This window comes from Perca flavescens, chromosome 20, assembly GCF_004354835.1.
Source record: "Perca flavescens isolate YP-PL-M2 chromosome 20, PFLA_1.0, whole genome shotgun sequence".
Taxonomy (NCBI): domain Eukaryota; kingdom Metazoa; phylum Chordata; class Actinopteri; order Perciformes; family Percidae; genus Perca; species Perca flavescens.
This window is the reverse complement of record NC_041350.1, coordinates 9,709,896-9,725,030: the sequence shown is the minus strand read 5'-3', so window position 1 is coordinate 9,725,030 and position 15,135 is coordinate 9,709,896. Positions and strand designations below refer to the sequence as shown.

At 39.6% G+C, this 15,135-nt stretch overlaps 1 protein-coding gene across 2 annotated transcripts in view; it reads right to left on the bottom strand.

The window, feature by feature from the left end:
* Positions 1-575: 575 nt before the first annotated feature.
* lrfn5a (leucine rich repeat and fibronectin type III domain containing 5a) overlaps positions 576-15,135 on the bottom strand; it is a 128,207-nt gene continuing 113,647 nt past the window's right edge. For both annotated transcript variants that reach the window (XM_028565905.1, XM_028565906.1), the window contains exons 9-10: positions 2,695-2,968; positions 576-1,913 (exon numbers count right to left, since the gene is read on the bottom strand). In XM_028565905.1, the coding sequence (XP_028421706.1) occupies positions 975-1,913; positions 2,695-2,968 (1,213 nt within the window). In that variant the 3' untranslated portion in view covers positions 576-974. The remainder of the gene's footprint in view (positions 1,914-2,694; positions 2,969-15,135) is intronic.

Here is a 15,135-nt window from a genome sequence, read left to right as displayed (position 1 = left end):
AAAAAATATCAATTTCATAAGAGGTCCGTTAAAAGTCTTCATCTGTTTCTTACTTTTTTGTCTCAGTTTGTGTCCATCTATATGTCAAGAAACGTCTGTGCTCATCAGTAGGTAAGAAAGGCTATGTGTGAAATTGCTCTCTTCCTTTTTGTTTGCCCCCTCCGTCCTAATCCCTCGTTCAGGGAGCGTGGTGGAGTCCCAAATCCGGTTATATCATCTGTCAGAGGGTCTGTTAGTGCAAAAGAAGGCCCCGACTGCTATTCTCTTGCCGCAGTATTGATACACACTTCATGTGGGCTTGTGGACATAATAATGGTGTGCTTTGCAGTTCTTGTATTGTTTTTATTTTTCCTCTTTTTACCTGTAATTGTTCCCTTTTCGTGGTATTTTCAGATAAGGTGAGTGTGAATCCGGAAATAACGTGGCAAGCCCATTGTCTTGTTTTATTTGTGCTATAAAGTGGAACCAAGACAACTCGAGGACGCTACGAGACAAGGCAAGATTGCCACTCACTGAATGACAGACTGAAAAAAGAGATAGGAAACTGTCAACGTGAAAAAAACTGTAAACCGAATACAAAAAAAAAAAAAAAAATTATGAAAATAAAATAATTAAAAAAAAAAAACAGGCTGGAAAATTAAAGGTATGTTCACGCTTTCACCCACAAACAAAATCAACCTCTCACACATTTATAAAGAAAGGTTCAAACATGAACACACACATACAGTACAGTACACACCAAAAAACGCACATCCTAAATGGCAACACACACAGTTTCATATGTCACAAACACACATTAGCTCCACTCATACACCATTCTAGACACATTCAAACTAATACACACACACACACACACACACACACACACACACACACACACACATGCACACAAAACCTCAGACATACACTTATACATTAGATAAACAAAAATGGATAAACCAAAGTTTATTTTATGGTTGCTGTCGCATTCCAGTTCAAACCGTGCTTTCTAAGATCCAGTCCGAATCGCACCGGCCCTTGTCTGAGTCTCCATCTCCGTCTTTTGGGAGTAGCATCCCGCTCATTGATTGGCTCCTTTTGTCCCGCATTATGCGTCCTATTTTGGGAGCTCCTCCTGCTCCCTGATGGGACGAGTGAGTCTTTGAGACTCCTTCACTAAGCGAGTACCTCCTCCTGCCCCTGCTCCTCCCTGCCTCCTCCACAGGGAGAGTCTGGTACTTGGCGGAGGCTGAGGTGCCTGCGCGAGGAGCCCTGCGCAGGATGGGCGTCTCTCTAAAACGGATGGAGGGGACGGGGCTCGGGGTGGCGAGAGGGCTGGAGATAAAGGAAGGGACAAAGGGAGGCGGGGTTTGGTTGAGAGAGGTGGAGTTGTTGCGGTTGGTGTTGAGGTTCTCCAGAGGGGAGGAGGGGAGGAGAGCAGAGGAGGCGGTGGAGAAGGAGGAGGAAGGAGGGCGAGGGGAGGGGAGGTTTTCAGGAGTAGCCGAGGTGTTGGAGCAAGCCGAGCCTGGCTTACTTGTAGTGGGCTTCCGCTTTGGCTTGGTTAGGGAACCGCTGGTGCCGGTGGGCGACGCGACGTCAGCTTGAGCTCTCTCTTCACCCGCTTTCTCCCGTTCCTCGGCTCCAGCTGTTGGGCTTTTGGCTGCCCAAGGCTGGCTGAGAACTGACGTAGTCGTGGAGCAATCGGGCAGGGATGAGTCGGACAACTGAGTCATCGTATCCTTGCCGCCTCCTCTTCCTCCTCCTGCTCCACTCCTTTTCTTTGTGCCTCCTGAGAGGTCGTCTAATCCGATTGAGCCGTGTTTAGAGGAGCTTGGAGTCACAGTGCATCCCTGGGACTGCTGCCCATTGGTCTGTGAGTGAACGTTGGTCATCGACAATGAAACGCCTTTACCACCCTCACCAGGGTTACACACCTGAGGAAAAAAACAGATGGAAGCAATGAGGTGTTGATTATTCTTTTTCCATACTGAAATGTTTGCATATTAACCGTATCATGTAGGGCTGTGCAAAACAGAGAAAAAAAAGTCACTATTGCGATTGAGCTTGAAAAAAATCCTTTAAGCTTAAAATTCCCCAGTAGGTGATTTAGAGACAGGGAAAACAAATCAAGAATTATGTAAGCTGCAAAAATAAATGACAGAAAAATGAACCTAAACTTCAGTCTTGCCAGTCTAGATCTTTACAAACCATACCTTTACTGCCAGGGACCTTAAGTCTTGTGTCTGTTTGGTTAGCATTAGCTTTGTTTCTGGGATGTAATTTGTTGTTTTGTTGAATACATTGTCATACAATGCACTTATTGACAGTACTGTATACGTTTATAGCCTAGCGGTTATAGAGTATAACTTTAACGTCCCAACTTTGATTCCAGCCAGCACATACCCTTACGCTATCACTGTGCAATTAAGTTTAGTGCACAAAAGAAAAATCCTTAAAAAAAGACTTACTATCTCAAAATCGAAATAATATATTCTTATTTCTACATATCTTGGGATTTGATTCCATGCTATGATATACAGCTATACTTACATCTTACAGTAAATGATTAAAAATGTCTGGTCAGTTCATAAGAAGCAGACCGGGCTAGCAAAAGGCCATCATGTTAATAGTGCCAATCGTCCCACATAATGACAGGTGCTCTCTTCTTATTCCTTTCTGGCCAGAGTGGATTAAGCGAGACCGACAGGGACCCACCTTGTACCGTATCATCAGGATGATGATGAAAACGAGCACCGAAGCCACTATTATCCCTCCGATGATGATGATCATAGTCCCGCCGAGGAACTGAGACTGCATAAAATGACACCTCATGTACTCTGACTCGGTGGTGAACTGCACACAGCCGACCACACGTGTTGCTGTCAGAGAGGTGATGACATCATCGTAGATGGCCAGCACGCAGAGGTCGTACTGGGTCCCTGCTGCCAGGTTGTTGACCAGGAAGTTTTTGCTTGATGGGGGGATCATTCTGTGGCAAAGGAGAGAGTCAGAGAAGAAGGGAGAGACAGAAAATACAAATGTTTAGTGTTTGAGAGCATCGGCAGACTAGACGCACTTTGAGGAAGAACAACACACAATACACAATAAGTACAGTACATGCACTGGAGAGGTTCGGGTTTGGATTCCCACTTGGAACAATCATGTTAGACCGATATGTATTTCTTCAAATCATACTGATGTATACAGTCTGACATAAGGCATGTAAGTGGTGCTTATGTTAAGAATGTGCACTTGTGTCAGCCATTATGTTCAGGGAAAATATCATAGCTTGACTAAGGTCCAAGGAAACTGTGGACAATTTGGTCTCTACCAACTCCTGAGGGAAATATCTGGCTCTTTAGCTGTTAAATGGTCCACTGTGCTCACCGGCTAATCACAGTGTAGTGTACAATGGGTTTTTAAAATGTATTTGCTGAAAACAGCTGAATCTGGAAACAATGTTTATAATAAAAGCATGATGAGATTGAAGGAAAACAGTAAAGTTGCAGGCTGTAAAACTAAAACAGTAGATGTTAAAAAGCTAAGATGTGTGAAAATGATCTGTGGGTTCGTCACTACAAGAAACAAACACATAGTCATGCGAGCCGTTGTTGACATAAAAGTGGTGATTACAGCAGTTAACAACTCTTTGACACCTCACATTCATTGTCATTAGAGAAGTTTTAGCTAAATTTGTATCTAGCATTAAGGGTTCAAGTGACACAGGACTTGTGATAATAGTAAACACAATCTTTCTGGACAACCTGCATAATACATTTACCTTCTGCTTTGTTACAAAAGGCCTATAACACCTTCCTCGGGAGGAAAGTAGACAACAGTATATTGTTTAGGGCTGCAACAACGAATCGATAAAATCGATACAATTCGATTACTAAAAAAGTTGGCAACGAATTTAATTATCGATTCGTTGTGTCTCACAACTATTAGGCCACCTAGTCGCGGAGATAAAAAAAAAAAATTGAGTTGAGCGCAGCGCGGAGCGAAAGAAAAGAAAAAAGAGCAGAGCGGGGGTAGAGGAAATACAGAGAGAGACCGGAGAGACCCGTAACGTTGTTCTGAAACACTCGGCGGAGGCAGAGAAATCAGTACGACCCAAGTCATCCAAGGTGTGGGAGCATTTCACACTAAATAAATCAGAAACGTGTTAATTGAAAGATAAGCAAAAGCGACACGGCATGGCACGGGCGCACCACGGTGATGAGTCAGCACCTAAAACGTAAACATGTTGGAGTCCTTGATGAGGAGGAAGGGAGTTCAACAGCAGGGTAAAGTCACTACACTATCCTACTTCTGTTCCGGTCTGAAGTGAGGAACGTACCGTCCCTCCAGTAGCTCTTCTGGTGCTGCTGTTTACTCGTTATCCAGCTGACTAGCATGACAAGCTAGCGTTAGCTCGGTAATAACAGTAATAAAGCAGGGGTGGTATAGTTTGCAAGACTAAAGACACGGTTTTATTCACTCGCCTTTTTTGGCCCATTAATTTTTCAATCTGTTGTCATGTATATATTATGTGCTTTGTCCCATATCAGTTATTGTTGACAAATATAATAGTGTGTGGTGTATAAACAAACTTAACTTGCACTTACTACAATGATGGTAATAATTTAATGAATACGTGTGTGTGTGTGTGTGTGTCTGTCTGTCTGTGTGTCTTGTCTGTATCTGCTATTTGGGTTACTTACCTTTACACAATTATTAACTAAAACAACAAGTATGTATGTATTGAGTTGATGTAAATTAATGTTTTTTTTTTTTATCCGATTCATCGATTAATCGAAAAAATAATCGACAGATTAATCGATTATTAAAATAATCGTTAGTTGCAGCCCTAATATTGTTGGAAGAAGAGGTATGTAGAAATAAATATAATAAATATAATAGAAAAAAATACATGAATAAAATAGTCAAAAGTGAAGGAAGAATGGAAATGATAAAGAATGAATGCAGTCAGCTCCACTGTTGTATAGCTTGGTGCTGACTCATCAAAAACGAAAACCCAAAAGTCATCAGCAGAACAGGAGACCAATTAGATGATTTATTATTGCACAGATCGGGAGAGATGCCCTTCCTTTCCAAAATCATTTATCTTCTTCTGGTTTCACAATAAAACATTCAAAGGAAACAGTTTTCAGATACGCTGAATAAATCCGGACATTCTTTTCGACAAATACAAAGGTACGTTGCCACTTTGAGTGAAGTTGGTAATTTGCACTGGACGCTTGTCACATTGACAAGAGGATATGCACATTTGTCCTTCAGTTTCCCTTAAAGGGCTTGTCAGCTTTCCTGGATTTCCTCATTAAAATGCAAATGAAATTCCTTATTAAAACCAAAGAGGGTTTGCTAGTTCACAGCTCGCGGCCTCGTGTGCACTGAGTGGGCTGTTTTGGCCAGGTTAAGTATCTGGGTTAGAGCTCGAGTTAAGAGAAGGTTAGGAGACATGGTGAGGTTTAATGGTAAGTATAAAGAGCTAGGGAATAAATGTAGCGGTAGGTCATTAGTGTGCCCTCGATAGAATAAGAGCACAAGGCTGTAGGAGTGTGTGTGTGTGTGTGTGAGCATCTATATGAACCCATGAATACTAATCCAACCATCTGAACGCTGGGTGACCATGAGTGTTCTCCTCTTTGCTTCTCTTGATGTTTTCATCACTAGAGAGGTAACTCCCCCCACACACACACACACACACACACACATTTCTGTGTTGGGACACATAAAGTGTTAAAGTATATAAAAATAAAAAAATAAGTTTGAAGTATGCAGGTTGATGATAAGAGCGAAAGTCGCTGGCACTTACAAGCTCTGATACAAGCAGATACATTTGTATACACATACATACGCAGGCAGAGATTAATCTCCCTATTATGGCTGTGGCCTTGGGTTTCATTTGCGTTCATTAGCCAGCAACACATTCAAATCTTTGTGTAAAATAATGTGTCTGTAATGTTTTGTAATGTGGGAGTTCATCTTTTTTTTTCTTGCCGGCTTAAACACTATCACGCTCTAAAAAAAGAGAGCACTGTTTAGCAGAGTATTACTGATAACTAGGATATGTGATTATATAGTTATGAATATTCAGTGAACTTCCAGAACATTTCCTGAACTCGAATGCCTGCACCTAATGATTCTTCAATGAACTTTTGCAAAGTTAATAACATCACTTTTTGATTTCACAGGGGACATCAGTGTCCCAGGTGAAAGTCCAGTGTGCCAAACAACAAACGTTAATCTGGATCTCAATGCATACATGGGTTATATACGAATTACAGTGCATTACATTTCATTGCTATATGTACGAACAGTGAATAAGGGCAGCCTGCACATACACATGCATGATACCATTCTCATACTTCAAAGTGACGGGAACAAATTCTAGCATACACTGAAATGCCTTTGTATCTTTGGTGTAAGTGCCTGTAGTCTAGAAAAAATAAAATACATGTGAAAAGTGAAGGCAACATTGGTTCCAGTGGTAACTGGAGCCCTCAGGGCTGTAACCCCAAAACTGGGACAGTGACTCCAGCAAATTCAAGGAACAACATCTGATATCTCTGTCCAGAAGAGTGCAGTCCTAGGACCAGCTAAGATACTGCACAGAACCCTCAGGCTCCCAGACCCTCCCAGAGGAACAGAGCTTGAAGGAAGAGGACCGCCCAGGATGGGGCGAGTGGGGAATTTTTTTTAGAAAACAAGATACAAAGATACAAAAAAAGATCAAAAAACATCTTGGTATTATGAGTAAAAAACTGTAAATATGGAAAACAGGGGGCATTACAATTCTCTCTGCAGCAACCGGTCCCTCCAGGATTTCGCGATCGCGCCAATTCACGCAAATTCAACCAATCACCGTGAATTTGGTGCGACTCGCAATTTTGACGTGTGTGACTCGAACATCTCACATTTACCAACAAAACGTACAGCGAAGGACCATGCAAAACATTTCAGACCGTCCTGCCAACCTGTATACATTTTAACATCAATGTACGCTGTAAAGTTTTTTCACTCTAAAGTTGCTAAAAGCTGCTGCTGTTTCAATCCTGTCGGCTCCTCTGCAGCGGGCGGGGCTGTTGTACCAGAATAGGTTTATGTGGTTTAATTTTCAGAAAACACCATATATTTCTGGTACTGCACATTGCTGCAGCTCCTTTTTTCACCCTGTGCGTTGAGCTCTCTGTTTTTGCTACAGAGTGAGACATCTCTTCTGTACCATCTTTGTTGGTTAAGTTAAGTACTGCTAGCTTGTAAGTTGCAAAGCATGAGGTTAGGCAAGCATTATAACGTCTGTTACAAAGTGACGCGCGTTTGTCATGGAAGTAAAGTTTGTGAACAGTGTTTTCTATAAAGGTTGGTAAGTCCCTTTGGGGTGGACTTTGGGCGTTTTCACTTTGTAAACCTATAACGTGCACTAAAAGATATATAACACAATAAAGTTAAAGGGAAAAGCCAAAAAGCATAATATGAACACTTTAAAGTCCAATAAGTACTTTATCAATCCGTATGAATGCGTGTCCCAGGCCAGGATAGGAAATTAACTAACAATGTAAAGATTAACAAGCCACTGACACATATGTTCAAATTTGATTCATTCAATAAATTATTATTTTTTGTCTTAAATCCACCAGCCATTTTCATATTATACAATATTACATATATACATACATATTAACATTTGCAGCATCCTGAGCCTTTTTGTTAGGTTACTAGGAAAACTCAGCCCAGAGTAATTTTATTCTCCCCAAAACAAGTTTCCTTTTTATTTTTAAAGAACTATAAACAAAAAAATGTTTTCACTGTCTCCCGCAACTTAATTTCAACAAACGCAAACAAATCGCAACTTCTCCCCGCAAAATCAGGCAGTTTGGGCCACAACAATCTCAAAAAAAGGCCACAAAATCCTGGAGGGACTGAGCAACAAGTTATCATAATGCAAACTATTTGAAATTTAAGTAAAAGCGACATCGACATAACATGCTCTGGTTTCACGGCAGTAATCTGGCGGTACTGGCTGATAATGCCATGGTGGTGTTTTCTAAGGTTTGTGTCTATGGCGATCCTGAGTGTATTATGAATTTTCCACCTACTCTCTCCATCTTTGACTGCTGCAGTCGCACCTTTGATAAACAACTAGCAGACAATTCTTTCCACATTATCTGGAGGGCTTCCGCGGTTGCACAGACTTACCTTTCTATAATGTTATACTGATATCATATGACGAAAATATGATTAACTCACTGTTAAGTAGCCGCAACAAAAAATATTATTTACTATTTAAAACTGAATGTTGAAAAAAGAATGTTGCTTTCCTGTGATGTATTTCCAAAACAAAATGCTCTGGTGAAAAAGGAAAAAAAGCTTTGTGACAATGCCTCATTCAGCTAACCCAATGGGTTTTTAATGATGTATCTATCTTAAGAAGTAGAATTATTTTCTCACATCATGAAGGAAGACTTGACCAAAAGTCGCCAAATTTGAAGATAAATTATTTTCTTTGGGCGGTAATAAAAAGTCATAACCTTAGTGTTATAATATGTTTTAAATATTATATTGAAGTTAATATTACAACATTACAAGTTATGTCAGATCTGCTCACTATAGAAATATTATAGAAAATGTACGTATCTTTTAAAACAGTAACTCGGCAAGTCAAAAATGAAAACTGTTTAATTCCAAAAATAATGAATATTGTTTGGCTAAAAATCTATAAATGGGCAGTACTTATGTACTTTGCTTGAGGGTTTGAATAAATGACATTCTCTCTTAACTCCACCTCAGAAACCTTCACTTCCAAGAAACCATTAGCTACATGACTCCTCCTGGACAACAGCCCAAAAGAGTTTCTAAACAAAATCCATCTAACCGGATGCACCGGCCACTGACACTCACATTGCATAGCTAGTTTTCATTGTCAACGTGTAAGCCAAGCTGTCATCATTTATAATTCATAGATACAAGGAACATATATTGCTAATGTTTTTGCTGTGTTTGGACCCTGTACCAAACACAAAATAGTTCACAAAATACATTTTTATGCAAATCAGTGGATTTTCTTTTTTTCTTGCATATGATTATTTCTAGACTGTGTGAGCCGTTAGTATTGTGAACTCATCCAAACTGACTCATTCATTGTGGCTAATTTCTTTGTGTCTGAGCTGGATCTTGCTGCCAGTATTTGAAGCCCTACAGTGGGCCGATGATTGCCTTGGCCGAGACTATTACACTAATCTATCTACTCTGCTCTGCCAAGCCTTCAGCCCAGGGCGCCTGTGTGTGTGTGTGTGTGTGTGTGTGTGTGTGTGTGTGTGTGTGTGTGTGTGCATTTCTTGGTTTCATTACACGAGATAACGTTTCTTTGGGCATGCTCCTCTATGAGCATGCATTTGTGTACTTATGTCTATATTTGTCTGCAGTATACAGTACAGGCCAAAAGTTTGGACAGACCTTCTCATTCAAATGTGTTTCCTTTTATTTTCATGACTATTTACATTGTAGATTCTCGCTGAAGGCATCAAAACTATGAATGAACACATATGGAATTATGTTATTAACAAAAAAGTGTGAAATAACTGAAAACATTTCTTATATTTTAGATTCTTTAAAGTAGCAACCCTTTGCTTTTTTATTAATAAGGGAAATAGTTCCACTAATTAACCCTGACAAAGCACACCTGTGAAGTGAAAACCATTTCAGGTGACTACCTCATGAAGCTCATTGAGAGAACACCAAGGGTTTGCAGAGTTACCAAAAAAAGCAAAGGGTGGCTACTTTGAGGAATCTAAAATATACGACATGTTTTCAGTTATTTCACACTTTTTTGTTAAGTACATAATTCCATATGTGTTCATTCATAGTTTTGATGCCTTCAGTGAGAATCTACAATGTAAATAGTCATGAAAATAAAGATGTGTGTGTGTGTGTAAATGCATGTGTGTGAGTTCCATTGCAGTAATCTTCTCCTCCCACAGCAGCCTCCTCTTCCCAGTGGCTGTCACTGTGTCTGGCTCTCTGCCAACATTCATCACGTTTTTTGTGTATTTAAGTACACGGATGTGAGTGCGATTGTGTTTGTGTGTGAGTTAATCAACGCTAGCTTTCCTCACTTCAGCTGGGACGAAGCCAGGAGGACAATGCGATCTCCATTAGTCACTCTCATCTTTTTGACTCGAGACAAATGATTGCCTCCATACACAGAACAGTGAACTATGATACCAGATTGTTCTATTTCAGGCCATTTCACTTGATTAAATATTGGACAAAGCCCACAGGCCACAAACACGCATTATTCCAGGAGGGGGGTGGAGGGGGGCTTTCAAAGCAATGATTCAACACACAAGGCGAGGGCTTCCAGGTCGAGCTGGAGCCGCGCGATAAGAGGCCAGGGCTTCCAATAACTCAGCTGCAGTCAGTGGCTTCTATAGCAGCAGAGCCTATTCAGACCATGTGTGACAGCATCTTCCAGTGTTTTTAAATTATATTCAGCACTCTGGGCTAGCTCATTAGTGGTTTCATGTAGCTACAGGGGGATATCGTTTTTGCATTTCATAAGAGGAGTGGATGCTGTCAAGTTGTAAAAGAGAATGTTGGTGATCTAAATTTCATTTTTATGTACTTTGTGGAGTTTTTGACCTAAAGACTGTGTAGTTTTTTGCATTACACTTGGTTTCACTTGGGAACTTCTTAACATTCTGTCCTAGCCGAGATTTACTGTAGATTCACAGTTTTCCTGTATGGTTTTGACTGACTTAAAGTAATAGTTCAACATTTTGGGAAACACCATTTGCTTTCTTGCGCAGAGTTAAATGAGAAGATCAATACCTCTCATGTCGTAATGGTAAATATAAAGCTACAGCCAACAGCCGGTTAGCTTAGCTTAGCATAAAGAAGGGAAACAGCTAGCCTGGCTTTGTTGACAGGTAACAAACTCCACCAAGTAAATCTAAAGCTCTATAATTGACAAGTTATAGCTCATTTGTTTAATTTGAGTCAGAGTGAAGTTAAAAGAAAGCAACTACAAAATATTAGTAACGTATTGCCTGTATCACAAACGTGTTTGTCAAAGTGATATCTCAAAATTGATTTACTGGATTACTTATAAATATATACTGCATGTTGTATCTTCAACACAGTAGCATTTCAGTTACACATTCATACATGGCATTAGGTTATTTTCGAAGCAAATTTCAAACATTACTCTAATAATCTACGATACCATGATAACTAGACAAACAGTTTGCAATGATAATCACCTTGTGTTGAGATAAATTTGTAAACTGCTGTTTCCAAAGTCAAGAACTTTGAACTTTAGCTTGTTTCAAGCCAACACAGTTGAGAATTGACATGCTCAGGAAAATAAAATACAGTACAGGCCAAAAGTTTGGACACACCTTCTCATTCAATGTTTTTCTTAATTTTCATGACTATTTACATTGTAGATTCTCACTGAAGGCATCACAACTATGAATGAACACATATGGAATTATGTACTTAACAAAAAAAATAACTGAAAACATGTCTTATATTTTAGATTCTTCAAAGTAGCCACCCTTTGCTTTTTTTGATAACTCTGCAAACCCTCGGTGTTCTCTCAATGAGCTTCATGAAGTAGTCACCTGAAATGGTTTTCACTTCACAGGTGTGCTTTGTCAGGGTTAATTAGTGGAATTGTTTCCCTTATTAATAAAAAAGCAAAGGGTGGCTACTTTGAAGAATCTAAAATATAAGACATGTTTTCAGTTATTTCACACTTTTTTGTTAAGTACATAATTCCATATGTGTTCATTCATAGTTTTGATGCCTTCAGTGAGAATCTACAATGTAAATAGTCATGAAAATAAAAAGGAAATGCATTGAATGAGAAGGTGTGTCCAAACTTTTGGCCTGTACTGTATATCTAAACGTCAACATTTCCATGACAACTGAGCAATTTATGCTGTGTGACTGAAAGCACAAAGAGATTGTTTTCCCCATAATCCAAAAAATTATTTTGATTAATTTGTACAAAACTTAAAGCAACAATGCAACATTTTCATTATATCCTAACATCTGCTTATGTTATAAAATAACATCACACACCAAACCCCATGACGATAAAGCTGTTTCAGCTGTTAAACCTTCTTGGTAAAAAGTACAAAATAAAACAAAATGGTGCAAATATCAGTGTGCTCTTATAGTATATTACCACTACCCAGTCTCAATTAAAGGGTGTTTGAACAGAAGAACATTGTAAAATTGCACAGCAGTGTTGCCCAAACTGGGATGGAAACAAAATGTGGGTCACAGATATCTAAAAGTAGGTTGTCCAATTATTTTAGAAAATGGTATTCAGTGCTTCTGGCTAAAGCCTCCCATGCTACCGCAACGCAAGCTAGTCTAAATTAGATAGCCTGAAACATGGAAAACGTTGTCAGATAAGCCAACAAAATAGCATACAGAAGCAGTTATGGGTTTTAAGAAACTTTTCTTTACACTGCACTTTTTAAACACATGTTGCTCTCATATGCTCACGTGCTTCTTTTTGCTATTATATAATGCATACGGTAATTGGCAACATGACATTTCATGATTCATTTATTTTCAAAATAATGTTTTCCCTGTTCATTTTCTCAACGATCGTAAATCACACGAGTGCAATCAAACCAGTTAAGAATAACAGGTTTCTAAGCACAAAGAGAAGAGGATTAATGGTAGTTCAACTCCTGCCCCATTACTGTTGACCTCGGAGCTAATGCGGCTTACACAGCAGATGGCACACTGCCATGCTAATAGGTCTGAGTTTCTCAGGCAGACAGAAACATTGCAGAAGCTAGCTTCTTATCTCTATTTTACCATGCATAATGCCCCTGATGCCAGAGCTAATGGTTAACAAGCACCCACACAGCTTGTAGTCAGAGGTGGAACAGGGATTTTGAGCCCAGGCCAGGTGGGCTTTGCTAACACCTCATCATGCATTTTTATTCATTAAACCCTGTTCAGAGTCAGAGCAGTTGCTAAAACACTAAATATGAGCCACCTACTGTAGCTAGTGGCCAAGTAAGTAATACAGTTGTATTAATGCAGCAACGGAGTGGGACTCAGAAGATTACTTTTTTCCCCACCAATGACCCCTTTAACAAATTAGTAATGTAATTACAGTCATAATATTACAGTTCCCAATAAAACACTTAATTTAAATGCCAGATTGGAGAAGCATTATCTAAAAACTGTAATTGAAGGGGTGGAGACCCTTGATTTGCTGTCCTCATTATTATCCTCACACACTATGATAACTTTGAAGAAAAGTAGCTTGGAAGTTTAGCTCCTTTATGTGGAGATATTGTACTAATACTCCTCTCTTATCAACTGACATAGATGGCAAGAACATCAGACGTTTTTTTTGTTTGTTTTACCTTATCAGTTACTTTTAATAAGGTTACAAACAAATTATAACTTTGAAACTAGTTTAATGAATACCATTTCCTCTTCGGGGTGGGTATTTACTGGCAAAGCATGAATGCAATTAAAGGTGCTCTAAGCAATGTCGGGTGATGTCACTTCTTGATGACGTTCAGTGTATTGTCAAACAAAACGGACAAAAACATAATTTTTTTACAGTGTGTTCAGGGGATGGGCAGCTAGCGGCTAGTGAGGAGATGTTTGCTGTATGTGACAAAAAATGTTTTAGCCTAAATAACGCGTCACATCACATTATTTGTCAGATGTGATGACTAGTCTGTGATCTTCTCTTGAATGAACAACCACTTTTCACTTTTGTCAATTCCTAATTCTACAATTAGCAAGATCTCACTACTGCTGAGCTCAGTCTAAACGAGCATAGCAGAGTACATGTCAAAGTGCTGTGTAACCAAAGCTGTCCCGGAAGTGGGGAAGAGGTTTCAGCAACATCTGTAGCTGGGTGTAGACCTCCATCTGCCCAGCTCAGCTACATTCCTTCAGTTTAGCTGAGTCATCTACATTTTTCTTTAGTGCTGTGGTTGGCTCCTTCCACACTTTCGCCCTCCATACTGTCGTTTCTTCCTTCATCTATTCGTACTTACTTGTTTTTAATCACCCATACAATATTTTTTGTCCCTGTTCTTTCTCACATTACTTTTTTCATTTTTCTAGCTTTCTTTGTATTCCTTTCTTCCTACCTCTCTTCCATCCTTCCTCATTCCATGTCCTTCCCTCTCTTATTTTTTCATTCTCTGTGTTCTCATGCTGGGCCATCCTCTTTTCTTTTTCTCCTGTCATTACCTCTTAAAATAATTCCTTCTTTGCTCTCTTTCTTTCATCAAGATCATTTTCATTGTATCTTCCCACCCTTCCTCCTATTATTACCCTTCATCTTACCCTTATTGTATTAATCCTTTCTTCTAAACTGTCTACATTTCTTCCTCCTTTTTCATTTCTTTTCTTGGGAACATCTTTCCTCCAATCTCTTTTTCTTATCCATTCGTAAGTCTTCTTCATTGGTCCTCCTCTCCATTCATCTGCCACTCTCATCATTTCCTTAATTCCTTCCTCTTCCTGCTATATGTTCTTCCCCCTTATGTTCTTCTTTTTGTCAGTCCTCCCTCTTTCTTTTTTCCTTCTTAACCCTCTTTCCATTTAAATTCCTCTCATCTGATTGAACTGAGTTATATAGTAAATTTTCTTTATGTTCTGTTTTTCTCCTTCAATTCCTCCTTCCTTCCTTTGCAGCCTTTTAACACCCCCTCTTCCCTTCAGAATCATCCTTACTGCTATGATAGCTCCCTTTATACGACTTGTCCCTGTTTACAACTCCTTGAACTACTTACTTACAAAAACAACACTTTTAGGTTAGGCCCGCGATATGTTTATGGTGCTATAAAATCAGTATTGGAACATTACAGCGGGATAAAGGCGAGTGTTTTTTCACGCCTTAAGCACAGCTGAGCAAGGTGTAATACCTGGGCCGCAGGGACCATAGGCAAGAATAAACTACTTCCTGCTAGTAAGAGAGAGAGGGGGAGAGTATGCCTTTTTAAAAGCCTGGATTCATCCCGCATCCCCTGTTGTGTAGCCTCATAAAAAAGCTTGCCACACAATTTGCTTGATGTGTAGTTTTTTTGGCAAATGGCAACCAGCCCCTGTAGCTCGATGGATCTGCTGGAGTGGAAAACAACTGCCGAGTGAACA